Source organism: Scyliorhinus canicula, chromosome 1 (assembly GCF_902713615.1).
Source record: "Scyliorhinus canicula chromosome 1, sScyCan1.1, whole genome shotgun sequence".
NCBI classification, from domain to species: domain Eukaryota; kingdom Metazoa; phylum Chordata; class Chondrichthyes; order Carcharhiniformes; family Scyliorhinidae; genus Scyliorhinus; species Scyliorhinus canicula.
Window position 1 is genome coordinate 261,936,471 of NC_052146.1, and position 27,778 is coordinate 261,964,248.

The 27,778-nt window shown below is 43.6% G+C and overlaps 1 protein-coding gene across 3 annotated transcripts in view; it reads right to left on the minus strand.

Moving 5' to 3' along the window:
• The window catches only part of syt14a (synaptotagmin XIVa), a 271,602-nt gene that overhangs the window by 180,591 nt on the left and 63,233 nt on the right, over positions 1–27,778 (minus strand). For all 3 annotated transcript variants that reach the window (XM_038812298.1, XM_038812288.1, XM_038812279.1), the window contains exon 3: positions 12,219–12,383. In XM_038812298.1, the coding sequence (XP_038668226.1) occupies positions 12,219–12,383 (165 nt within the window). The remainder of the gene's footprint in view (positions 1–12,218; positions 12,384–27,778) is intronic.

The following is a 27,778-nucleotide window of genomic DNA, read 5'->3' on the forward strand; positions in this document are numbered from 1 at the left end:
TTTTGTTTAATGTTAAATGGTGCAGATTTAAAACATTAGAATTAAGAAAGCTTTCATTCAGTAATGGAGAATTGCCATTCAACGATCTGTACAATGAGCTGTATCGATATCAAGAAAACTCCCTGATCATCTCTAAATAATGCCATAGTACAAGTAGAACAAGTAGAGTTCTAAGTAGGCGCGATCTAATAAAAAACTTTCTACATGTCATTTGTGGCAGGATTTGCTGGGAGTTTCCTGCCTCCCTACCCCTATCTAATGACACTTGGGGCACAATCTTACTTCCACGATCTTACAGCCACACTGCGCCGGAAAAGCAGCTCGCCGTGAGCGGCATGGTCGTTGAAAGCCGGGATACCCCGCTCTCAGGATCTACCCACCTGGCATCACCTCACCTGATTCAATGCAATCTCGCGAGATGTTGCGAGCTGAATGGGTGGGATAACATTTTGGCAAATCTGCATTTAAGAGTGAGAAGTAAGCCTTATTCTATTATGAGGTACCTGAGGCTTTGGGATTCACCCCCCTTCACCTCAGAGACCTTGGGCAAGTGCCGTTCAGCACTGATACTCACAAACGGGGACCAGACTGAAGGGGTCTCCAAAGCAATTGGAGGGCCCCAGCTACATGCCCTTTGGGCAAGGTGATGCCCTGACACTGCTGGTGCCAGCTGGCATGTCAGTCTGGCACCCTGGCACTGCCAACCTAACACTGCCAAGGTGCTCATGTGGCACTGCCAGTTGGCACTGCCAAGGTGCCACGCTAGCATTTTTTGCATGCCGCAATCGGGCCGGGGTTGCCTTGCGTGGGTGTTGTGGACGGGGCCGGGGGGGGGCCATCCCATATTGTGTTCGGGGGGGGCGGGGGGCGGGGGATTCTTTCAGGGGTGTCGGACATTGGGACAGCATTTAAAAATGGTGTCCCAATCTCTCACTACAATGGGGTGTTCCGGCAAGCAAAGCTCTCCATTGTAGAAAACAGGGCTATGTGCGGCCTCGGCCACGACGTTCCCCATTCAGGTCCCTTATTCAATGCTGTTCATGTTGAATAGTCATATATTTCTCAGCACTGCAAGTGCCAGGAAACATGCAGCTAAATGCGTATGCTACGGGATTTTGTTCCCCTTTGGGAAGATCACCCTTAATCACTTTTTTGGGCCCTGGTGAGTTTCTCACCGGTTTAGCCCACACTTAGAATTTTTTTCATCACTGGGGACCTGAACTCAGTGATCGGACTACTATTTTGAAAGGGTGCCCCAATCTTCACGTGAGCTTTTGGGTGGCACACCCATGGGCAATGTCACCCTCCCACAAAAAAATATGGGCATTACGCCACACCCCTCACAAGTGAGGATGCCCCACTATGGGGTCCCTGCAGGCCCCTCTCTTCAGCCCCCCCCCCCCCCCCACACATACTTACAGGACCCCCTCCCATCAACTCCCCCAATCTCCCAGAGGCCCTTCTTACCTGCCCTGCAACCCCCCCATCCTCCACACTCTGAGTCTTGGCAATGCCAACCTGGCACTTGGGTACCCTTGCACTGCCACCCTGGCAGTGCTCCTTCCAGCTTGGCAGTGCCAGCGAGGCACTTTGGCATTGCCAAGATGTCCACATTTCAGGGGGACGGCCAGGGGACCCTGTCCTATCCCTGACAACCCAGAGGCCTCCGATGGCCTGGGAGACACCCCCCGGATGCCGTTTCGCCTGGTCCAGGTTTGTGTGGACCAGGATTGAATGGTGCCCGGCTGGGGACTCCCTGGGGAACCATTAAATGCCGGGAGGCCAGTAGATCCCAGGTAAGTAGACTTCAGTGAATTTACACAATCTGGGCATGGTCACGCCCATTGTGGGCAGGTTCCTGATTTTGTGTCTTGTAGATCCTGCGAGGCGTAGTGGCTGCCGGGGAGCTTCACCTGGCATCTACCAGTCATGTTGCGCTCCGTTCAAGTGCAACATGGACGGTAGTTCTCGCCCTTGGATTAACTATTTTTTGAATAATGACAAGAACAGCCTGTGACTAACATGTTATTGTGATGAACATAGAATTAAATAATTAAAATTCACCTGTCCCAATGCTTTATAGGAGAAAGTTTTGGGTTCAAATTCCTCCAGGAATTTGAGCATGTCATCTTGGCAGTCACTTTAAGTAATACACAGGACAAGTAAAAATCATTGCTAGTGATTTCCTTTGAACTACGTGTTCATAAAACACCTTACCTACTTGTTTAGGATCATATGGCATCATTTGGAGAAGAGCAGAATAGTACTCTTAGTATCCTGACTGATAAATACCACTCAATTTAAATAAACTGAACATTTATCTTGATTATCGTTTGTGGATAGAATGGTGCACAAATTAGTGTTATATTTGCTTGCATAACAATTGTGACTACACTTCAAAGTCAGTTCATTGGCAACAAAGTGCTGTTGGATGCTTTTTAGGATATGGAAAGTGCTGTATAAGTGCATGTTCTTAAACCTAAGAAAAAACTGTTAGACGTATAGATCAACCTATAAACAGGCTTCTTGAAGAAGATGAAGTTCCCGTTTTTGTTAAAAAGCAGATACAGGTATAAAATCGTACAATGCACTTGCAGCAAACTGAGCAAAGACAGGAATTTCACCAAATATAAAGGTAAAAATCCTCAAGTGAAACTAGATGGTGAAAATGCTTTGTAGGTAAAAGATGCATCCAAATATATGTGAATTGATTTCTTTAAAAAAAAGTATAATTTGGAAGCAAATTTTAGATCATATTGGTCAGTCCAATCAGAGATGAACAAGTGCTTTAGAAAGTAAGATACTTCCTGTGGTGCTGAGAACCCTCGAAAAATGGTGGCAATTCACCTGGCAGGAAACCAATGAGATTGGGTTCAACGCTGGTCTTACACTGCGCATGCTTTTGCCCTTCATGGAGGTGAGGTGTGAATCTAGTGTTCTACCTATTCCTGTCAGTTTTCCACCAGAGATGCAAGATTAAAAGTGCCCGAAAATCTGGAAAACAACCAGTTATGGTTGAATAATGCAGGTTGTAATGTTAGAATGGCACCTTGAAGTCTCAATAGATTACTTTAGCGGTTAGGTGAAAAGACTTTTCAGAGATTTGTTATCTCAGGGGTTTTGAACTTGGTCATCCCTTGTAGATGATTACTTTTGTTGGTCAGAGTCCGTGATAGCGCAAATTTTACAGGAACAGTGGAAAGAAGGGGCTTGCTTTACTTGTTGGTATTGAATTTCACATTTTTCACACATGTTTACCTCAAAAGTACCAAACACCATGCATGAATTGTATTTAGCAAACAATGCCATCTAATATTTTCTCGAAGTAGCACTCAGAATTAAAGTCATGCTGGTACACTTGCTACCGGAGTAGTCTTAGAAGCTAAAGTCCATATGAGCCAAAACTATAACACGTATCTATATATTTATGACAACAGTGTGTAGTTCTATACTTTGGTATTAAGAATCTATTATTTATCACAATGCAACAGAATTTCATGTCAACTATTACACTAAAAAAAAATTCTGTTTCTGCATGAAAAGCCTTCTACCTCCCGTGAAGATTAAATAGTGCTTGTCATTTCTACTCTTAAGTGATAACTAGGAGTCAAAGGACACAAATTACAGTGTAATTTAAGAAAATGACATTAGTGCCTATTTGATATCCATATTCAGTAACTCTCTGTTTCTTTCCTAAACTCATGTAGCTCTGTTGCCATTAAAAATAATAGTGGTTACTAGTAATTAATGACAAATGGCACTATCTTTAAAAACTTTAAGACTGAAATGGTATCATTAATTTGAGAATGACATTCAAACAGTAATATGCTGTTTAAATTACTCCATGTTATAGACTCAAGCTCAGAGGTTTATCTGAAAGGTTAGAAAAACACCTTAGAAAAAAGAATGCTTTTAATAGCAAAAGTATGAAGCAAAGGGAAAATCAATAGTGATTGGTCGCATAAGTACTACAGTATTTTCTTAGTGAATATTACTTGGTCTAGGATTGCTAAGTGTATTACAAATAACAAATGTGACATTTATCCACTAACATCAGATAGTTCGTCCTTTGTGGTGGGCCTGTGCACGCAGATTCACATGAACTTTCTGAGTCCCAAATTTCACCCTTCTCCCAATTGCTTTTTAAGAAAATGAGTTTGGTTTTAAATATAAATTACGAGATAAATCATGTGTTGGATTGGTTGGATGGGGGTAACAGACAGGTATTTCCTGGTGCAGAGAATGCAACATTTGAGGGTATCAATTTGGTAAGTTTTATAATCTCTTAAAAAGTTTATTACAAAGTAGTGTTAAAGACAAAAGGAACCACAAGTACCAAAATGTCTGAAGTACAAATTGTAGAAATATAGAAATCTCTCAGCATCTATAAAGACAAAGTGGTAGGTTAAATTTGGGATAAAATCCTTCATTGGTGTACCTCTGTATAGGACTGAATAAAATAAAGAGCAAAGCTAAGAACAGCATAGAAGACACAAGTAACATACAATAAGTGTGCACACAAATAAACTACTTTACTGGCCTGTAAATTTCCTTCTTTAAACAAATTGGAAAGGTGCATTCAAACTTCATTTTAAACAGGCTAAGAGAAGTTTAGGAAGACAAATGTGAGCAAAATGTGGAAACTCAATGGAGATCGGAGGGAAAAACAGGAGAAATAGTTGAAGTTGCTGAAGTCAATGCTCAGATCAGGGGTTGTACAGTGCTCTAGAGGAAAATTAGAATCCTCTTATTGAAATGTATGTTGAGCCAATTTAGAAGGAATGATCGAAATGTTGATAACGTGCTGAATTGAAAGGGTAAGCCATGTTGAGGTCAGAAGCATTCTTGGGATAGATCAGAGATATTCACAAACTTTCTTGATAGATTTGACCTTCATACCTTCCTGGCAAGATTATGGTCTACAGTGTCAGAGATACAAAAGAGAAAAATGATAGAATCAAATCTATATCATTAAAAATATTGCATTTAACACATCACATATTAAATGCACATTGAAGTCCCCATGGCATGTAAAACATTGTTAGCAGCGTTGATTAAATCAAATGTTGAAACAGCTGTCAATTATACAAGCTAATAACCATAAATGAAAAGCTCACACAGAACCAACCAATTCAATCATTCACTTTATTTCCAAAGTAGTACGAGCAGCCACCACCCACAAACCAATCACATTATTCACATTATTGTTCTCAAATCAATTCCAGCTGCCATTTTAAATTTAAGTCAAATTACATTATAATCATATTCAGTAAACCATAATGCAAAAATTAAATCATTTGAAAAAGATTTGCTCATGTCCTAAAATCAATGTCAGAAAAGTCTCCAAAAAGTACTCTCACACAATTAACAATTAATGTGAGGGTTAACAATTAACCCTCACATTAATTAACTTTTAATCTCTATGTTTTTCTGTTCAGTCGTGTCTTCCACCACTGATCCAATTAGAGTTTGCAGGGATCATATGGAAGCGGTTGACAATGTACTTCTGTGATATCGTAAAGAAAAATATATGCCAACAAAAGGAGAATATGATGATACTTGTTCATGAATGATCAAGTCATGGTGTTTTTAGCTACTGTTACTCAAGAACAGATTGTGAAACGGCTACAATTGAAGTACATAGTTTGAAAACAATGCCTATTTAATAGCGCTGAATGGTGAGTTTCAGTGCTAATACAGATTGGAAGGCTTTGCACTGAATATTAGATAAATCTCAACAACATTGCCACCCACAGGTGTAACAGGTATACTACACAAACATGTTGGCATTTTTTTCAATGGGTTTTCCATGAGAACAAATTAAAAGTGAGCGGGAGTAGGTCATAAAGGCCATTGAGCCATTCAACATGCTCCATTCAACATGATCGCAGCTGATCTTCTGCCTCAACTCCCTTCCCCACTTGCTATCCGTATTCCTTTATTTTCTGAGAGCCCATGGTGGGAATGCTCCGGCCATTGGGATTCTCTTTTACTACAAGCAGCACAACCCTGCCCTCGGGTTTCCTGGCGGTGTAGGGTAGCTTCAATGGGAAATCGCATTGACAAGCAGGGGGAGTAGAGAATATTGCCACCAGCGAATGGTGCTGCCGAGAAATACATGCTGGGGGAACGGAGAATCCCGCCCCAAAACTCTATCCTAGCCTTGAATATCGTCAATGTTGGAGCATTCGCAACACTCTGGGTAGAGAAGTCCAAAGATTCACAGCAACAAACAAATTTCTCTCCATCTCAAGCCTAGATGATTGATTCCTTATTCTGAGACTGTGCCCCCATATTATAGATCCCCCAACAAGGGGAAACAATCTCTCAGTGTCCACCCTGCCAAGTTCTTTCAAAATCTTGTATGTTTTAATGAGATCATGCCTTATTTTTCCAAGTTCTACAGAACTTAGACCCAATTTTCTCAACATGCCATCATAGGACCAACCCTCTCATCATTGGAACAAATCTGGTGAATCTTCACTGAGCCAACTCCAAGGCAAGGTTTATCTTTCCTTAGATATGAATCATTCACAGTACTTCAGCAATGGTATCACCAAAGTCCTCTACAACTAGAACATAGAACATAGAACATAGAACACTACAGCGCAGTACGGGCCCTTCGGCCCTCGATGTTGCGCCGACCTGTGAAACCATCTGAAGCCTATCTGACCTACACTATTCCATATTCATCCATATGTCTATCCAGTGACCACTTAAATACCCTTAAAGTTGGCGAGTCTACTACTATTGCAGGCAGGGCGTTCCACACCCCTACTACTCTCTGAGTAAAGAAACTGCCTCTGACATCTGTCCTATATCTCTCACCCCTCAATTTAAAGCTATGTCCCCTCGTGTTGGTCATCACCATCCGAGGAAAAAGACTCTCACTGTCCACCCTATCTAACCCTCTGACTATCTTATATGTCTCTATTAAGTCACCTCTCAGCCTTCTCCTCTCTAACGAAAACAACCTCAATTCCCTGAGCCTTTCCTCGTAAGACCTTCCCTCCATACCAGGCAACATCCTAGTAAATCTCCTCTGAACCCTTTCCAAAGCTTCCACATCCTTCCTATAATGTGGTGACCAGAACTGCACGCAGTACTCCAGGTGTGGCCGCACCAGAGTTATGTACAGCTGCAGCATGACCATGTGGTTCCGAAACTCAATCCCCCTGCTTATAAAGGCTAGCACACCATATGCCTTCTTAACAGCCCTATTAACCTGGGTGGCAACTTTCAGGGATTTATGTACCTGGATGCCGAGATCTCTCTGTTCATCTACACTACCAAGAATCTTGCCATTAGCCCAGTACTCTGCATTCCTGTTACTCCTTCCAAAGTGAACCACCTCACACTTTTCCGCATTAAACTCCATCTGCCACCTCTCAGCCCAGCTCTGCAGCTTATCTATGTCCCTCTGTATCCTATAACATCCTTCAGCACTATCCACAACTGTTGAATTCCCCCTTTATTCTGGTATTCCCATTCCCTTGCAATAAAGACCTACATTTCATTTGCCTTCCTTATTGTTGGCTGTACTTGCATGCAAATTTTGTCTTCCTTATATGATTATACCTAAGTTGCTCTGAACATCAGGATTTACAAGCTTAACATCCTTTAAAGAAATTCTGTGCCCTTCTAGTGTTAGTACCAAAGTGAACATTCTCACATTTCCCCAAATTATGGGGAAATTATGCAACTCAACCTGTTTATATCTCTTTGTAGTTTCAGAGTCTTCCTCACAGCTTACATTTCCACCTAGCTTTATATCATCAACAATCTTGGATACACTATTCTGTGTTTCTTTGTCTATTTCATTAACATAGATTGCAAATAACTGATCCTCATCATATTCCACTAGTTCCAGTCTGCAAACTTGAAAATCACCTGTTTATCCTTTCTGTCAGGGTCCTGTTCATTGGCAAAACTGGGCGAATATAGTACCCTCTAATTCTTGGGCTGCATTTAACACGCCCTTGCTGGTGGGGTTGAAGGCATGTAAAATTCACTGGATGGTCTTCCTGTTGCCCACCCAGCTGACTGGTCTTAAATTTTACAGAGGGGGAGGTGCCCTTGTGCTTATTAAGGTTCCCAATTGAGGGCTTCATTCCACGACAGCTGGTATTTCATCCACAGTGGAGGCAATCCCATGACATGTGGGAAACCCTTCCCCCCGCCATGACATCCAACCCATAATTTGCTGGCCATCCGGCTGGCCGACAGCTCACAAAGGTTGGTTTCCTCCCGGGAAAGGGACGGAAGTCTCGCCTTAAAGCAACTAACAAACTAACACTGCTCCAAACCTTAAATTGCTGCGCGGTAGTATCAGGTTCGTGGGTGGACTCCCTCCCAGCTTTTTAGCTTAAGCAGGCGGGCACCCTTTAAAATCCAGCCTGCTGTGTATTAAACTTCTGGATGGCACTTTACTGAATGTCTTTTGGAAATCCATGTATACCACATCGATTGGCTCCCTATTATCTAACCTATTACAAAGAATTCTAATAAGTTGGTCAGACATGATTTCCCTTTTGTAAAACCATGTTGACTCTGTCTGATCTACCATGATTTTGAGTGCATGATTAAGACATCTTTAATAATACCCTTCAGAATTTTCCTGATGACCAATGTCAGGTTAGCCCCTTTTCCCATTCCCTCTTTTCTTGAATAATGACATTATATTTACTCCCTGCCAATCTGCTGGAAATGTTGTACTAGCTAGGGAATCTTGAAAAATCAGAATCAGTGCATCCATTATTTTTGCAGCTACCTCTTTTAGAACTCCAGGTTGTAGGCCATCAGGTCCTCAGGTTTGTCAGCTTTTAGTCCCTTATTTCTCAAATACTTTTTCACTGCTGATGTTTTTCATCACTCTCATTAGTCCCTTAGTTACCCTTTATTCCTGATATGTAATTTGTGTCTTCTATTGTGAAGACAGACACTTGTTTAATGTCTCTGCCATGACCTCATTCCCCATGATAGATTCCCCTGTCCCTGCCTCCATGTGGCCAAGTACTGGGAAAAGATGGAGCTGTTCCATTGGGTTGGGCTGCACTTAAACCAGCCTGTGATCAACTTCCTGGAAAGTTGCATAACTAGGGCAATGGATAGGGGTTTAAACTAAAGGTTGGGAAGGGGTGGGTTAGAGAGGGTAGATGAAGGGAAATTTAGAAATCTAAAGAGAAAAATCTAGGCAATAGGGCAGTGTAGCAATTTGGGTAAAGACAAGCAGAACGTGACAGGTAAGGAAACAGAATTTGATGATAATAGTGTATCAACAAATAAAATTTATGACAGTACGAACAAAATAGTGAAGAAATAATTCAGCAGTAAAGTCACCATCTCTAATCCATTCGGTCAGAGAAGGTGAGATTCAATCCTTGGCTGGAGACCTCAAAGCGATCCCCGATCCGAAATCTGCGTCAGGTAACGGAGAATCCCGCCCAAGGTCTGTAACTTGCTTCATCTCTGCTGAGATCAATGAAGTTAGTACAGACCAAAGGTTGTGTTTCACATTTTCTCATCTGGATAGCTCAGAGATGTTTGATTTTACCACTGAAACAGTATTTAAGTCCTGTACTCTTCACATAATGTGAAAGACATGAATAATGATTTTAATTGCATACATAATGTTTGAAAGAATTATTGCAAAACATCATCAAAAGTAAGACAGCCAGCAACATGGAAAAGAATATTACTTTAGCTATCCTTGAGGAATAGGAAAAGGTGTAGAGAACTTCTCTACCACAAAGTCAGAAATAGATCCAAAAGTTAGATTAGAAAGTTCTGGAGCCTTTGGATAGTGCTGATGGCAGTAGAGTAGTTCAGGCTGTAGTTATAAAGCCGATCAAGTTGAAAAAATGCTCTCACCTTTGTCTGAAGTTTTCTTTTCTTTTTTCTCTTTCTTGACCTTTTTGTTTTTTTCTGATATTTTGATACAAGGGTCATTTTCTCCTTGTTTACTAAGTTCTTTTTGTATTTGTAACTCATTTTTTTGATCTGTGGGGTGTTTTTTAACATTTGAAAGACTTTCCTCATGCCTTTTTGCCAATTTTTCTGAAGTATCAGATTTATTATTGGCTAATTTCTTTGCACCTTGTGATAGCCAGCTAGACAGGGACTTTTTCCCTTCATTATCTTTCTTTTGCCCTTCCATGTCCAGTACTACAGCAGTTTGGTTAACTGTTTTGTTGTCCCCAATATCAATTACTGACAACTTCCTTTTGCCCTTTCTATGTTCTTGCTCTTTCTGTTTATTCATAGCTACATATTCATTGTTGTGCATTTTACTATTTGCGGCTTCAGTATTGTGTTTGCTAGAATTGGTTGAACTCCTCTTTTTGTCTTGTAACAGTGGATCGTTAACTTCATTGATCGTCTTCTTCAAACCAACATCAGATGATATGCATTTGAACATTTTAGTCTCTTCCTCTATTATTTGAGACTCTGATGCTTGTGCAGCACTGCTGCAATCTGAAATAGTAACGTTATCTTTCTCAAATAGTGATCCTTTACAATCTCCATGATTTGTTCTTTTCTGCTTTAGACTTCCCTTGACTTCTGTGTCTTTTAACTTCTCAGATTCTGTACGGTCACTTTTTGATGTTTTGTGCTGTTGAACTTCCTTTTGTCCCATTGTAACATCTGAAATAGCTACATGTTGTGGAGAGAAAATCTTTTCCACTGGTTCCGCAGAAATATCACGTGTTAAACTACAAACCGAAGATTGGGGTTGTAACTGCTTTTGCCTTGTTTCTTTTTCAACTTCTGATAAAGTATCGTACAACTCTCCTGAGTTAACACTATTTGATACACAGTTTCCTATTTCTTCTCCTTCTTTAACAGACCACTTCTGTGTTTCAACTTCTGAGCTGTTACTTGGAGATGCTGCACCATCTTCCTCACAAACTTCAGAAGAGTCTTCTTCCATCCGCAAACCATTGAGCATTTGTGTTACCTGCTCTGTAACTGAATCAGCCACAGTGTACCCAGCCTTTCCAACTGCATCACTCAGGTCCCCTACAACACTGCTAAGCTGCTCGACTAAAGAGGACACTGATGGCAAAGACAGGCTTTGTTGAAAACTCTTGAAAAACGACATTTAATCAAGCAGTCTTTTTATCCCCAAGAAAGCAAAACCCCATTCAGATGCATAGTGTAATTGGTTAATGTTGCCAAATTGGTCATCGTTTTCAGCTTACCTCTGTCAGTAAATAAATGCAAAAGAGTTTAAAATTCATTAAATAATATCTAATAAACATTTAAGTGCAAACTTTCAACAATTAGCCTAAAATCAGCATGGCTTATTTTTCATTTTTATTACGCTTATTTCGGATTTAAGAACAAACTGTTTTTGAGGAAAGAAATTGGAAATATGAGCTCCATTGACAAATACAGAAAACTTAGAGATTTGCAACCAACCTGCATGTTAATCTTGAGATGCCACAAACAGGCACTTCAGGATCAGCATCAGGGCCAATGTTCTGTGTATTATGGGCAGGCAAAAATGTATAAATGGGAAATCAGGCACTTACCCTTGATTTTACATCCATAAATTCACCAGTGGTAACCCAAAGTTGGAAAATTAACACTCATTGCTCCTCTCCCGACCACACTTTTGAGATTTCTGATGCATTTGGAAAGCCGTAGACCAGGTGTTCTCAGGCATTTGTTTTTTATATCACCAAGTGTAGGAATCCAGGATGCAGTAATATTAGGTGTTATAATAATAATAATAATAATAATCGCTTATTGTCACAAGCAGGCTTCAATGAAGTTACTGTGAAAAGCCCATTGTCGCAAATTCCGGCGCAAGTTTGGGGAGGTCGGTACGGGAATTGAACCCAAGCTGCTGCCTTGTTCTGCATTACAAGCCAGCTGTTTAGCCCATGGTTATTGATGGTTATTGAGTTAAAACGTATAAATTATTTAGGGAACATTGAATCACTATTATGAAATAATTACATTTATCTTGAATTAAATTCAATAATTGAATGATATTATTCAAAGAATATAGAATTCAAAAAGAATTTAATTCAATTGGAATCTGAAGATTAACATTTTAAAAAAATTAATAAGATATTTTATTTCTAACAACGTTGTAAAGAAATTGAGTTAATAAAAAAATTGCTTTGTTCACAGTAGTCTTTTTCTAGCATAGTAAACATTTTTCCACTTTCAGAAATCAAAAATGTTAGAACCGAAAATAAAGCACTTACGGGTATTGTCTTGTAAATCTTTGTTGGCCCTGTATTCTGCATCAAGGCACGGAAACTCTCCTATATTCTCAATGCACAGTCTTTTGTTGATATATAGAAAGAGAAGGATCATGAGAATGACAATCACCCCAACAGCAGAGAGGAAGCCAACTGCCTCTGGAGATACTGAAAGAGAATGAAAGACATTAAAATAATAGCCCTAAGTAACCCCATGGGCATTGCAAACAAATGTATATTTATACAAGTATGGATTGTCACCAAAAAGCATCAGCCTTGGCTCAGTGGTAAAACTCTAACCTTTGTCAGAAAATTGTGGATTCAGGCCTTATTTAATAGGTTTCACCACCAAAATCCTCAGTAAACTGGTGACTGGGAAGTGTGATCAATGGTCAGGGCTGGAGAGTGTCAGGCTTTTGCAGGGGGGAGATCGCAAGGGGAAATGGGGGAATAGAGTGGCGACAGTTGGGTGTGTGCTTCCATATGGATCGGGTGGAGCACACCTGCTATTCCCGGCTCCATGTTCACTGGGAAGTAATTTACCTCTTTTGTTGCAGGCGATCTGTGGAGTTAGATTCACTGAGTACAACCACTGATGGCAATAGAATCTGAAGCAGAAGCAAGCCTTTATTCACATATGCAAACATCCTAAAACTTGCTTCAGGTTTAAATAAAGCACAGCAATTTTGTTTTCAATTTAAGTCTAAGGAAACTAAAATCAAAAATTAATGTAAAATTGGTTGTCCATTTGTTACTGAATAACATTTTATGTCTGGACCACTGGTCAAAGACAAATTTGACACCAGTAAAGCCACAAAACTTATGGAAAGTATAATTGGTTCCAGGTCCTAACTTTACATAAAGTTGTTATTTTGTGAAAAATTTCAAAATACGATATCATCACACATGGTGCTGCAGGTGAGCTGAGGGGGAAGTTCAGCTATGTGTCTTATGTTTTGGGAAGTGTGATTTTACACTTACATAGCGTCCTAATACATCTTGAACAAGGTCCACACAGAATAAATTACTTTGGAAGACAGTGCAAACAAACATGGCAAGCGTTTTATGCAGCAAGGCTCCACAAACCTCCCATTGAATGTTTTGTTGTGCGTGACTGAAACAGGAATGCTCACTATTAATAATCACAAGAAATTGTTGGAACAATAATAGAGAAAATTACCCTTGTTGGTTTCAAGTTATTCCTTGGGATCTTCAATACCTATTTTTTACATTTCATCTGAAGCTACATCCAACAATCCAGAACTCATTGCAACAGCACTTAAGTGACATTGTGTCCTGGATTTGATGGTGGCAGTTATGGAATAGTGTTCGCCATTCACCTCGTTGCCAGCTGCACAAAAAGTTTTGACAGACTTTTGAGTGGACACTTGCTCAGGTCCAGCATCCCATCCAGTAAGCTTCCCACTAAGGTTGCTCTGTGGTGTCTAGGAGCATGGCAAGTATCAGCCAGTCTTTTCAACCAATCAGATTGAATAATCCTCTCAAATATATTGAGTCCAAAACAGGAAGTATGAATTAGAATTAAATCAGGTACAGAAAGTGTTTTGAAGGCTGTGGAAGACAGGTTGGATTAAGAGAGAGATAAAAGACACAAAGACCTGGATCTTCTGGTCAGCAGCGGAGTGGCAGCGTACACCGCTGACAGTGTTCAAAACTGCAACCTTACCTTTTCACACTGGAGTCTGAGAACTTCCTGTTCTGGCTGCAGCGTGCACCCATCGACAAGGTCAGTTGGGAAGCAATTCCAGTGACGCCAAGTTCCTTTCACGTTATAAACTGAAGATCCGCCTCTAGAGGTCTGCCTTTAATTCATGCAATTTGACTGTTTTTAAATGTACTGGTCATCTTTTTTTCGTTCAAGGTAACCCCCACCCCTGTTAATCCCATCATTACTGATACAATTCACCCCCCTGCAGCTCATACCCCCAGCATCCCTGACACTGCTCACCCACAGCACATCTCAACTCTCACCACTGACACTACTCAACCCCCGCCTCCCAAGGTCCCCAACACAGCACACTCACTCCCACACCCAAGGGAATTTCATCCAGCTCACCCGTAATAAGCTTAGAGAGCAGACCAGTTTGCATTCTGGATCTCCTGAAAGCCCCAATACTTAAGAAAACAAAAGCAATTAGATCATCTGGGACCGATTACCATTTTAAGGCTGGTTAACAAAGAACAATACAGCACAGGAACAGGCCCTTCGGCCCTTCAAGCCTGTACCGATCATGATATCAACCTTTGCCGAAACCCTCAGCACTTCCTTGTGCCATATCGCTCTATACCCATCCCATCCATGTGTTTGTCAAGATGCCTTTTGAACACCCTTAATTAATCTGCTTCCACAGCCTCCACTGGCAACGCATTCCAGGCACTCACCACCATCTGTGTAAAAATCCTGCCTCACATATCTCCTCCAAACTTTGCCCCAGGGACCTTAAACCTATGCCTCCTGGTGACTGATCCCTCCACCCGAGGAAAGAGTGCCTGCCCATCCACTCTATCCATGCCCCTCATAATCTTGTAGACCTGTCAGGTCACCCCTCAACCTCCGTTCTTCTAATGAAAACAGTCCAAGCCTATTCAGCCTTTCCACATAGCTAACACCCTCCAGACCTGGCAACATCTTGGTAAATCTCCTCTGCACCCTCTCCAAAACCTCAACATTTTTCTGGTAGTGTAGCGGCCAGCATTGTACACAATATTCCAAGTGCGGCCTTACCAAGGTTCTATACAACTGTACCATGACTTGCCGTTTTTTATATTCGATGCCCGGTCGAATCAAGGCAAGCGTTCCATATGCTTTCTTGGCTACCTTGTCCACTTGTGTAGCCACCTTCAAAGATCTGTGGATCTGCACGCCCAGAACTCTCTGACTTTTTATATTCCTAAGAGTTTTGCCATTTACAGTATATTCCCCCTCTATGTTAGACCTACCAAAACGCATTACCTCACATTTGTTCGAATTAAACTCCATTTGCCATTTCTCTGCCCAAATCTCCAACCTATCTATGTCCTGCTGGACCTGTGAAAATTCTCAACACTATCTGCCACTTCACCAACCTTGATGCCATTGATCAGACCAGCTACATTTTCATCCAGATGACTTATGTATACTACAAACAACAGAGGCTCCAGCACAGATCCCCGTGGAACACCACTAGTCACAACCTTCCATTCATAAAAACACCCCTCTATTGCTGCCCTTTGCCTTCTGTGACCAAGCCACTTCTGTATCCATCTTACCACCTTACCTCTGATCCCGTGTGACTTCACTTGTGTACCAGTCTGCCATGAGGCACTTTGCTTCCTAACTGGAATTCTGATATTTTCTTCCATAACTATTCTTTGGCTTGCTTCAAATCTCCGGCATTCCCTTTCAAAGTGACACGGTTCCACTGCAACATTCACAGCAGAACGGTCACCTCTTTGGCACAGGTGCTCATTCTCAATATTAAAACAACCCTATCTTCAAGACTTGGGAAATAGTCAATAGCAAGCTAAAGCAGCAATGGATGCCCTGCATCATGGTACTTTCGACCGCTAATAGGCACTGAGAGATTTCAGGGTTTTTGAAATTTACAGGTTGGAGTATTTTTTTAAATTATAAGTACTGTTCCCTTGAAAGTACTGCAAGAAAATAACTTTAAAAGGTTTTGTCACCTTTGGAAACTGTGCTTTCTTTTGCCTAGGTGATAAACTCTGGAATTCTCTCCCTATAAGCCTTTTCACCTCTCTAGCTCTCTTTCCTCCTTTAAGACATTCATTAAGATCTACCTTTTGACTAAACTATTGGTCATCTGCCTAATGTGGTTCTTTGTGGTTCAGTGACAAAATTTGATTGATAACACACCTGTGAAGCACCTTGGGAGGTTTTACTACATTAAATGTTTTATATAAATGCAAGTTATTGCCGTTATTGCTTCAGAGGAGAAATGTCTAGTCTCACTGTAATAGTTTTCAAAATTACACAGACCAAATATTTTGAGGAAGAAACATTTCCTTGTTGAATGCATTTTGCAGGAGTAAAACATGCAAACGGAACCAATTCCATGGAGCAATCTGTACTATGGGTGCAGGTTTGTCATATCAAAAAGGTGGCTGCTTAGGCTCTTGCGACAGTGGCCTGGAAAATGCATTAGGCCTCTTGTATGTTGAATTGAGGTGAGTCCTGGTTCGATTCCTGGCTTGGGTCACTGTGCGGATTCTGCACGTTCTCCCTGTGTCTGCATGGGTTTCCTCCGGGTGCTCCGGTTTTCTCCCACAGTCCAAAGATGAGCAGGGTAGGTGGATTGGCCATGCTAAATTGCCTTTAGTGTCTAAAAAAGGTTAGGTGGGGTTATGGGGATAGGGTGGGGTTATGGGGATAGGGTGGAGGTGTGGGCTTAGGGTGAAGATGTGGGCTTAGGTAGCGTGCTCTTTCCAAGGGCCGGTGCAGTCTCGATAGGTCAACTGGCCTCCTTCTGCACTGTAAATTCTATGATTCTATGAATTTACCTCAGTTGCTAAGCTGCTCAGTGTAAGGAGAGATTCAAAACAATGGTTCTAAATGAACTGCACAAAGAACAAGTTAACTGGACATATCATCTGTTCAACAACATAGTTTTAAGCAGTTTTTTCCTTAATATGTAATTGGATTTTGTAATAATTTGTTGAATAATTGGGATCAGAAATGCTTTGTAAAATGTTGCAATAATGTTACAACAGAAAATGGTTAACTTTTAACTGTGTCAAATTATTTAGAAACAGTGTGATATTTTGTGAGCTGTAACCTCACTTTAGAATGAAAATTAAAATATATTCTATCTTATTCTTCACATTACTGCTAATAATTAGTAGTACATGTTAGTACATCACTTACACTGTCATCAGGCACCTGGCACAACACTTCAGCATGCTGCGCATTTTCCACTTCCTCTATGAAATGAAATGAAAATCGCTTATTGTCACGAGTAGGCTTCAATGAAGTTACTGTGAAAAGCCCCTAGTCACCACATTCCGGCACCTGTTCAGGGAGGCTGGTACGGGAATTGAACCGTGCTGCTGGCCTGCCTTGGTCTGCTTTAAAAGCCAGCAATTTAGCCCAGTGTGCTAAACCAGCCCCTTGTTGGAAGGACCAGTTTCAGAAGAACAACATTGTCTGCATCCCCTGATTCTTCCTATAAATTGTACAGCAACTAAAAGTAGTTTTGTATCCGAAGGCAACTGGAAAACTCAATCAAGGTGTCTGGCAGAGTGAGTTATCTTTTAAATACCTTTGGAACAGGCCATTTCACAGCCTGAACTACTAAGGTTTGTGGGCCGGTTTAAGAAGCAATATTGGCAGAGCTGACTGACATGAAAAAAACATCTGCGGCGAAATTCTCCGACCCCCAGCAGGGTCGGAGAATCGCCTGGGGGCGCCTAAAATCCCGCCCCCGCCGTGGCAGAGATTCTCCGCCACCCGGGAAGTGGCGGGGGCAGGAATCTCGCCACTCCGATCGGAGAGGCCCCTGCGGTGATTCTCCGGCCCGGATGGGCCGAGGTCCCGCCGCTGGGAGGCCTCTCCCGCCGCCGAGGTTTAAACCACCTCTGGAACGGTGGGCTCAGCGGCGCGAGCAGGCCCCCGGGGTCCTGGGGGAGCGGGGGGGCGATCGAACCCCGGGGGGTGCCCCCACAGTGGCCTGGCCCGCGATCGGGGCCCCCCCCTCAGAGTCCGGGCCAGTGCCCTGGCTGCACTAGTTTCTTCCGCGTCCGCTTACGGCCTCCGCCATGGCGGAAGCGGAAGAGAACCCCACATCGCGCATGCGCCGGCAGTGACATCAGCGGCCAGCTGCCGCTGACGTCACTGCCGGTGCATGCGCAGACCGGCGAAAGCCTTTCGGCCAGCCCCGCTGCCGGGGGCGCCGGTTTTTTGCGCCGGTCTTCTGGTGGCAACCGCTCCGGCGCGGGGCTAGCCCCCAAAGGTGGGGAGAATTCCCCACCTTTGGGGAGGCGCGACCCCTGAGTGGTTGGCGCCACTCCCCTACTCCGGGACCCTCCGTCACGCCGGGTAGGGGAGAATGCCGCCCCTGGATCCTAATCATATTTAATCGTTAATGCCTGTTTAGAGCAGGAACAATAGTCACCTAAATCAAGGCATACTTGAAATAACATGAAGGCCTCCAACAGGAACTGAGTGAATTTTGTTCATAATCTCCATTGTATTACTGCCCCTTTATACCAAAAAAGGGACTGTAGGTAGATGAAAACTGGACCTATATTTCATACACCTATTTTCAATTAGTGAATTTCTATGAAAAATATCTTCACCTGTCACATAATACTTTATATTCAAGGCTGAACTGAATTTTTAATAAACACTGGGAATTTTTTGTAGTTGCTCATGGCAATCCAAGACCTGCAGTGCGGTTTCTGATGGTTACCATGGTTCCAATGCATTCAAAACATATCACTGTAATACAGCAAATTTAATGAAGAAATATAACACATATCTGAACGAAGGTAAAATATGACATGCCTTAATGATACTGAATTTAGTATTGTTCAGCTATCAATTTGTTTAAGATGTAATTAACATCGATCTTCCCAAATACTTTTATTCCTGGCTACTTACATTAACATATTTGTTAAAGCTGCAAGTAAGTTATTTTTTATGCTTTCCTCTTTATTTCCAGAAACAAAAGAAGTGATGTGCAATGTACAGTAGAAACGGCCCAGCAATAGAGAATTGGGACTTTAAATGGACAGGAAAAAGGAGTAGGAATGTGACTGACTAGATTTTACATGCTCCCCAGCCTTCTTCAAACCTGCCAACGGGTAAAATCCAGTGGTTGGTCCCTCGCCACCTACCCATCCACCTATAACCTGCTTAAAATTGTACAGGCAGGGGTGGCAGGGTGGCAATAGGCCTATTGAGATCCTTAAGCGGCAATTAATGGCCACTTAAAGGCTTCATCCTACTACCAGTGGTATTTTATCCACAATGGGGGAGGCCCCACCCTCCCTCAACAAGACATCCAACTTCAGACTTAGATGAGCTCCTCACCTTGGTGCAATCCTGGCTGGCACTTCTGGGACTACAGAGCTTCCAGCCACCTGACTGGCCGGCTGCTCTCTTAAGGTGGTATTTATTACCAAAGCTTTCCCTTAAAGTAATTAATGCTACCACCTAGAAGAACAAGAATAGAAACATCACTACCAGCAAGCTCTCCTCCTAGTCATATACCATCCTGACTTGGAAATATATCCACCATTTCTGGATGAGGATCTTCGGGGATGCTTCAATGCACATCCGTTGTTTCATTGTCTGCCACATTCACAACTGAATATGGCACTACTGCAGAGGTTGGATAAGATCCATTGGTTGTGGAATTGCTCTGGCTATAGCATGCTGCTTCCACTGTTCATCATGTTTATAGTTCTGTGGTACAGCTTCACCAGGTTAGTACTTCATTTTTTTGTATTGCTGATGCTGCCCCTGGCATGCTCTTCCATACACTTAATTGAACTAGGCTTAGTCCCTTGATTTGGCAATAGCACATAGAGATATTCCAGGCTGTAAAGATTGTGAGGTATACAATTCTGCTGCTGATGGCCCACAGTGCCTCATGAATGCCATTTAGCAAGGTGGTAGTGCCACACAGCATGATAAAAGGATGTCCTCAGTGTGAAAGCAGGATTTTGAATCCACGAGATAGTCGCTCCTACCAATGTTGTGATTGATAGATGCAGCTCCAACAGGTAGATCGATGAGGACTAGATAAGTAACCTAACCACAAGTCCTTGAAGAGAGGTACTGCTGTAAGTATTGTCAGTAGTGGAACATTAAGGGAATAGTAATGATAGTATCATAAGGTTTAGTTTAGCTATGGAATAGGACAGGACAAGGAGCATTATAGAGCAAAAAATACTTAGAGGAGAGCCAATTTCACTGGGTTGAGCAAAGATCTGTGCCGGGTAAATGGAATCAATGATTGGCAGGCAAAACTGTAACAGAACAATTAGCGCATTTAAAGAGATCACAAATTGTTACAATGCCGAAAGAGGCTAATTTGCCTATCATGTCTGCACTGGCTCTCCGTATGATCAATTTACTGAGGGCCATTCACTTCTCCTTGCAACCCTGCACATTCTTCCTTTTCAGATAACAGTCTAATTCCCTTTTGACTGCTCAATTGAATCTGCCTCCACCACTCTCTAAGGCAATGCATTCCAGTCCTTAACCACTCACTACGTAAAAAGTTTTTCTCCAATCACTTTTGCCAATTCCTCAAATCTGTGCTCTCATTCTTAATCCTTTCATGAGTGGTAATAATTTCCCCCCATCAACACTGCCAAGACCCCTCATGATTTTGAATACTTCTATCAAATCGCCTCTCAGCCTTCTTTTCCCCCCCAAGGAAAACAGTTTTAACTTCTACAACCTATCTTCATAACTGAATTTCCTAACCCTGGGAACAATTCTGTCATCATTAGGCTTCTCTTTACACCTTTTTTTATCGTTTGAAATCCTCCGGTCCTCTGGCACCACCCAAGTTTAAGGAAGACTGAAAAACTATGGCCAATGTCTCTCCAATTTCCACTTTCACTTCCCTCAGTATCCTTGGATGTATCTCATCCAGTCCTGGAGCCTTATGAACTTAAAGTTGGGCTGGTTTAGCTCAGTGGGCTGGACAGCTGGTTTGTGATGCAGAACAAGACCAGCAGCACAGGTTCAATTCCAACTTACCCGAACAGGAATGTGGCGACTGGGGGCTTGTCACAGTAACTTCATACTTGTGACAATAAAAGGGGGAAAAAAGTGCTGACAGCCTATCCAACAGTTCCTCCTTAACAATTTTAAACCCTTCTGGTGTCAGAATTACCTCATCTTTCACCATATGGGTAGCATATTCTTCCTTGGTAAAGATAGATGCAAAATATAAATTTAATACCATAGCTATGCCCTATGCGTCCATGAGTAAATCACCTTTTTGGTCCTGAATTAACCCTACTCTCCCTTTTACTATTTATATTAGAGGTCTTTGGAACTTCCTTTTATGTTTGCTGCCAGTCTCTTCACACTCCTTTTGCTTCCCTTATTTACTTTTTCACTTCCTCTCTGAGCCTTCTATATTCAACCTGGTTCACAATTGTACTGCCTATCTGACATCTGTCACATGCACACTTTTTTTCTTCTTTTAATTTCTATCTCTAATGTCATCCAGTGAGCTCTGGATTTGTTTGACCTACCTTTCCCTTTTGAGGGCATATCCCTTGATTGTGCCGAATTCTCTCTTGTTTATAGGTAGCCCATTGCTCTGCTAACTTTCTCGTCCCAAACTCTGTTTGTAACTTATTGGGTCCAGATCATTCTTATCCTAATGAAGTTAGCTTTCCTCCAGTTAATTATTCTCACTCTGGATTGTTCTTTGCCTTTTTCAATAACCAGCCTAAATCTTGTGTTGCAATGATCACTGTCCCCTAAATGTACTCCTACTGACACTTAATACACTTGGCCCACCTCATTCCTAAGAACCCGGTCTTGACGTGCCTCTTTTCTCATTAAGCTGGAAACATACTGCTTTGAAAATTTTCCTGAGAACACTCGAGAAATGCTTTCCCCTCTCTGTCCTTTTCACTACTACCATCCCAGTCTATATTTAAATAATTAAAGTTCCCCTACTATAACTACTCTATAATTGTTGCACCTCTTCGTAATTCCCTTGAAAATTTGTTCCTCTGCATCTTTCCCACTAGTTGGTGGCCTATAAGCTACACTAAGCAATGTACCTGCACCTTTTTGTTTCTTAGCTCCAGCCAAATAGATTCTGTCCATGACTCCTCTGGGACATCCTCCATCGCCGCGCCGGCGCATGCGCGTGGTTGCCGTCTCTGTGCCTGCGTGGAGCATCATGTCAGGGACCTAACAGCGGTCCAGCGCGGAAGGAGGTAGACCCCCTCTAGATCGCGGCTGCCCGCCGATCGGAAGCCCCCAATCGCGGGCCTGGCCCTGTTGAGGCCCCCCTGGAGTCAGATCCCCCCACGCCCCCATCAGGACGTCGACAGTGGCCGCGGGTCCGAGCTCCTGCCGGGTGATACCAGGTTTGAACCACACCGGTAGAAATTGGTGGGAGTTCTGCCCGTCGCCCGCGGAGAATCGTCGCAAGGGCTTCTTTCAGTGGCCCCCGACCAGCGCCATGACGAATGCGCGGGCGCGATTGCCGGCGATTCTCCGGTCGCCGTAGAATTGGTGGCCCGGCGCGGAGCGGCGGGAATTTCCCGTGCCTCCGCCGATTCTCCAACCCATCACAGGCTCGGAGAATCCCGCCCTTTCATCTTTGCCAAGCGGATTTTAAAGTTAGTTGCTGTTTCCAGCTACAGTGTGATATGCAATACAAAGGGAAGTTTTAAAATAGCCAAAGCTGTAAGGATGTCTATTGGAAAAGTAAACATTTTTAATTTTCTTTTGAACAGATTATATAAACCAGTATAAGCAAGACAATTCATCACAGTGAAGAATAATTTTTAGAATAATCTTTATTGTTACCAGTAGACTTACATTAACACTGCAATGAAGTTACTGTGAAAAGCCCCTAGTCGCACATTCCGCTGCCTGTTCAGGTACACAGAGGAAGAATTCAGAATGTCCAATTCACCTAACAGCACATCTTTTGGGAATTGTGGGAGGAAACCGGAGCACCCGGAGGAAACCCACGCAGACACGGGGAGAACGTGCAGACTCCGCTCAAACAGTGACCCAAGCCGGGAATCGAACCTGGGACCCTGGCGTGTGAAGCAACAGTGCTAACCACTGTGCTACTGTGCCGCCCAGTGAGCATGCCCTTCTCACCAGAGGAGCAGGATGTTTTTGGATGAAAGAATCTATAATTAGGGCAGCACGGTAGCATGGTGGTTAGCATAAATGCTTCACAGCTCCAGGGTCCCAGGTTCGATTCCCGGCTGGGTCACTGTCTGTGTGGAGTCTGCACGTCCTCCCCGTGTGTGCGTGGGTTTCCTCCGGGTGCTCCGGTTTCCTCCCACAGTCCAAAGATGTGCGGGTTAGGTGGATTGGCTATGCTAAATTGCCCGTAGTGTCCTAAAAAGTAAGGTTGGGGGGGGGGTTGTTGTTGTTGTTGGGTTATGGGTATAGGGTAGGGTGGATACGTGGGTTTGAGTAGGGTCATCATTGCTCGGCACAACATCGAGGGCCGAAGGGCCTGTTCTGTGCTGTACTGTTCTATGTTCTAATCTCCCGCCCCACTACCCGAAAAGTAATTGGAGGACCCATTCCCAGCAGTACCGGCTTCCCCGCAGCCATTTAACAATTGGCAGGGCAAGGGTGAGACTTCTTCCCCATTTGAATGGGCTGCCTTATGAGGAAAGGTTAGACAGGCTGGGCTTGTATCCACTGAAGTTTAGAAGAGTGAGAAGTGATTTGATTGAAAAATATAAGATCCTGAGGGGTCTTGACCGTGTAGATGTGGAAAGGATGTGAGTCTAGAACTACATTTATTGCAAATGGAGATGAGTCAAAAATATTTTCACTCAGGGAGGGGTGTGAGTCTTTAGAACACTCTTCCTGAAAAGATTGTGCAAGCAAAATCTATGGTCCAAATGTTCCAGCTGTTCCTGGCGGCGGGATCTGCCTGTTCCACCGATGGCGACCTGGTGGGGAAGAGTGAGAACAATGGGAAAACTCATCGTCAGTGACGGGACTGGAAGGTCCTGCCACCGACCAATCTTGGATGCCACTTATGAAGCAATGAGGGATTTATAAGATGAAAGTGCTATATATGGCCTCTGCCATCACAGGACATGCCGTGTGGGGGGCCCTGCTCATTATATAGATTCTTGTTAGGCAATGCCTATCAGGAGTAGGTGGTGTGCAGATTTGAGGCTACTATCAGATCAGCCATGATCTTATTATGCTTGAGAGTCTGAATGGCCTACTCCTGCTCCTTGGTCATATGTAACTTCCACCGATATGAGAATCCAGTTGGCTGGTAGCTCTGTTGTCCCAGCAGTGCCAGATTTGAGCGATGGTCACTACTGGAATTTCAGCCAGTCCCCGAAGATGAGGAGCCATTGGCGGCCGCATTGCAAATAATCTATTGTCAACTTGTCAGACTACACCCTTCAACCAAACGAAATCGAAGTCCTCACCAGAGGGCTCAATTTCTGCACCACCACCAAAATGGACCCCATCAGTCTTGCGGCAGACACGGAGGAATTCATCAGGCGAATGAGGCTCCGGGAATTCTCCCACAGACCCCAAGAGGCCGACGGCGAACCCAAGGAGACGACCAATGAACCGGAACAGCAGACCGCGAGATCTGCGGTGCAGCAAACGAAAAGGAGAGTGTTGAATTGGACCCCTCCGGAAGGCCGCTGCCCTAGACTCGACATGTATGCTGAAGCCGTCAGAAGTCGTGTCAATGCCAGATTCATCAGTCACATTCACAAAGCAGCCCCGAACGTCACCCAAGTACAACGCAACGCCATCCGCGCTCTCAAAACCAACCGCAACATCGTCATCAAACCAGCAGACAAAGGAGGGGCCACCGTCATACTGAATAGAACGGACTACTGCAAAGAAGTATACCGACAACTCAACAACCAGGAACACTACAGACAGTTACCTGCAGACCCAACCAAGGAACACATCCACCAACTCAACAGACTGATCAGGACCTTGGATCCAGATCTTCAGAGCACCCTACGTGCTCTCATCCCACGTAATCCCCGCATTGGAGATCTCTACTGCCTCCCGAAAATACACAAGGCCAACACACCAGGCCGTCCTATCATTTCAGGCAATGGGACCCTGTGTGAGAACCTCTCTGGCCACATCGAGGGCATCTTGAAACCTATCGTACAAGGTACACCCAGCTTCTGTCGCGACACGACGGGCTTCCTACAGAAACTCAGCACCCATGGACCAGTTGAACCAGGAACATTCCTCGTCACAATGGATGTCTCGGCACTCTACACCAGCATCCCCCATGACGACGGCATTGCTGCAACAGCCTCAGTCCTCAACACCGACAACTGCCAATCTCCAGACGCAATTCTGCAACTCATCCGCTTCATTCTAGATCACAACGTCTTCACCTTTGACAACAAATTCTTCACCCAGATGCATGGAACAGCCATGGGGACCAAATTTGCACCTCAATATGCCAACATCTTCATGCACAAGTTTGAACAAGACTTCCTCACCACACAGGACCTGCAACCGATGTTATACACCAGATACATCGATGACATTTTTTTCCTTTGGACCCACAGCGAAGAATCACTGAAATGACTACACGATGAGATCAATAAATTCCATCCCACCATCAGACTCACCATGGACTATTCGCCAAATTCTGTTGCATTCTTGGACACACTCATCTCCATCAAGGACGGTCACCTTAGCACTTCGCTTTACCGCCAGCCCACAGACAACCTCACGATGCTCCACTTCTCCAGCTTTCACCCGAAACACATTAAAGAAGCCAACCCCTATGGACAAGCCCTCCATATACACAGGATCTGCTCAGACAAGGAGGAGCGTAACAGACACCTACAGATGCTGAAAGGTGCTCTCGTACGAACGGGATATGGCGCTCGACTCATCGATCGACAGTTCCAACGCGCCACAGCAAAAAACCGCACCGACCTCCTCAGAAGACACACACGGGACACCACTGACAGAGTACCCTTCGTCGTCCAGTACTTTCCTGGGGCGGAGAAACTACGACATCTTCTTCGCAGCCTTCAACACATCATGAATGAAGATGAACATCTTGCCAAGGTCATCCCCACACCCCCACTACTGGCCTTCAAACAACCACGCAACCTCAAACAAACCAATATTTGCTGCAAATTACCCAGCCTTCAGAACAGCGACCACGACACCACACAACCCTGCCAGGGCAATCTCTGCAAGACATGCCAGATCACCGACTCGGATACCACCATTACACGTGGTAACACCACCCACCAGGTACACGGCACATACTCGTGCGACTCGACCAATGTAGTCTACCTCTTACGCTGCAGGAAAGGATGTCCCGAAGCGTGGTACATTGGTGAGACCATGCAGACACTGCGACAACAAATGAACGGGCATCGTGCAACAATCACCAGGCAGGAATGTTCCCTTCCAGTCGGGGAACACTTCAGCAGTCAAGGGCATTCAGCCTCTGATCTCCGGGTAAGCGTTCTCCAAGGCGGTCTTCAGGACACGCGACAACGCAGAATTGCCGAGCAAAAACTTATAGCTAAGTTCCGCACGCATGAGTGCGGCCTCAACAGGGATCTTGGATTCATGTCGCATTATATCCACCCCCCCCACCATCAGGCCTGGACTTGCAAAATCCCACCAACTGTTCGGGCTTGAGACAATTTACACCTCTTTAACCTGTGATTATCCCTCTCCCTGGATCTGTAATGATTTGATTACCTGCAAATGCCTGCATTCCAAGCATTGTCCAGCATCTCTGACTTTGTCTATATAAATGTTTCTGGAACATACCTCGCCATTCACCTGAGGAAGGAGCTGCGCTCCGAAAGCTCGTGTTTGAATCAAACCTGTTGGACTTTAACCTGGTGTTGTAAGACTTCTTGCATTGCAAATAAGTCCATGGTATCTGGTTGCCAGAGTTTGTCTGGCAAATTCCAGCGAGGGGAGTGAGAGAGTTGGAGGGTGGTATGGTTGAGAGGCAAAATGAAGAAAGTTAAACACGGGTATGACCTTGGTGGGGTGCTTCCAATGGGCACAGGGGACCCCTCAAAGAAGGGACATCGCCCATTATCGACAATGCCCACACAGCTAAAGCTGCCAAGCTACCAATGTGTATTATGCCTCCCCCTGTCATGGGTAAAATAGCAGCGGGGATGGGCTGAGGCACTCAAGTAGCCTTTAATTGGCTACGTAAGGGCCTCAATAGGTCCAAGGGCAGGTGAGCCATTCGGCGCATCTACTGCGTCACCATAAAATGCAAGAAAGGCCAAGCGTGGGTGGGTAGGTGGTAGGCATGCCTTCAGCAGGGGACCATAAAATTCCACCCAAGGAATAACTTACTTCTGTGGTCTACAATTTGTCTTTTCCGTGTATTTTGTATTAAAATACTGATACACTACTAACCCTACATTAGAGGCATTTCTAAGTCACTTTTGATCTTGTACCAGTTTAGACTATTTTCTAAAAATGTTTTATACATACAGGCCGTCTACATCTTCAATATTTTGCTCCAATATGTTAATATGTAAGGCTTAAAAGTGTACATATTATGGAACATATAAGTACGTTTAAAATTATTTCCACAGTAAAATGACGAGCTTGTTTCAAGCCTTCTGTAACCAGAAGTCATCTGTTAATGAACTACACACCTTTCTACTATATTGGGTGACACCATATGGTTAACCACCTTTCTGTCAGGAATTTGAATTATTTATGTGATTGCTGCAACATTATCCTATTCATGCACAAATGAGCAATCAAGTAAGGGAAGCTGAAGTAATGAAAATAAAATGTTCCAGATATCACTCGAGGTACTCATTTTATAATTAGTGACTGGAGGCAGGTG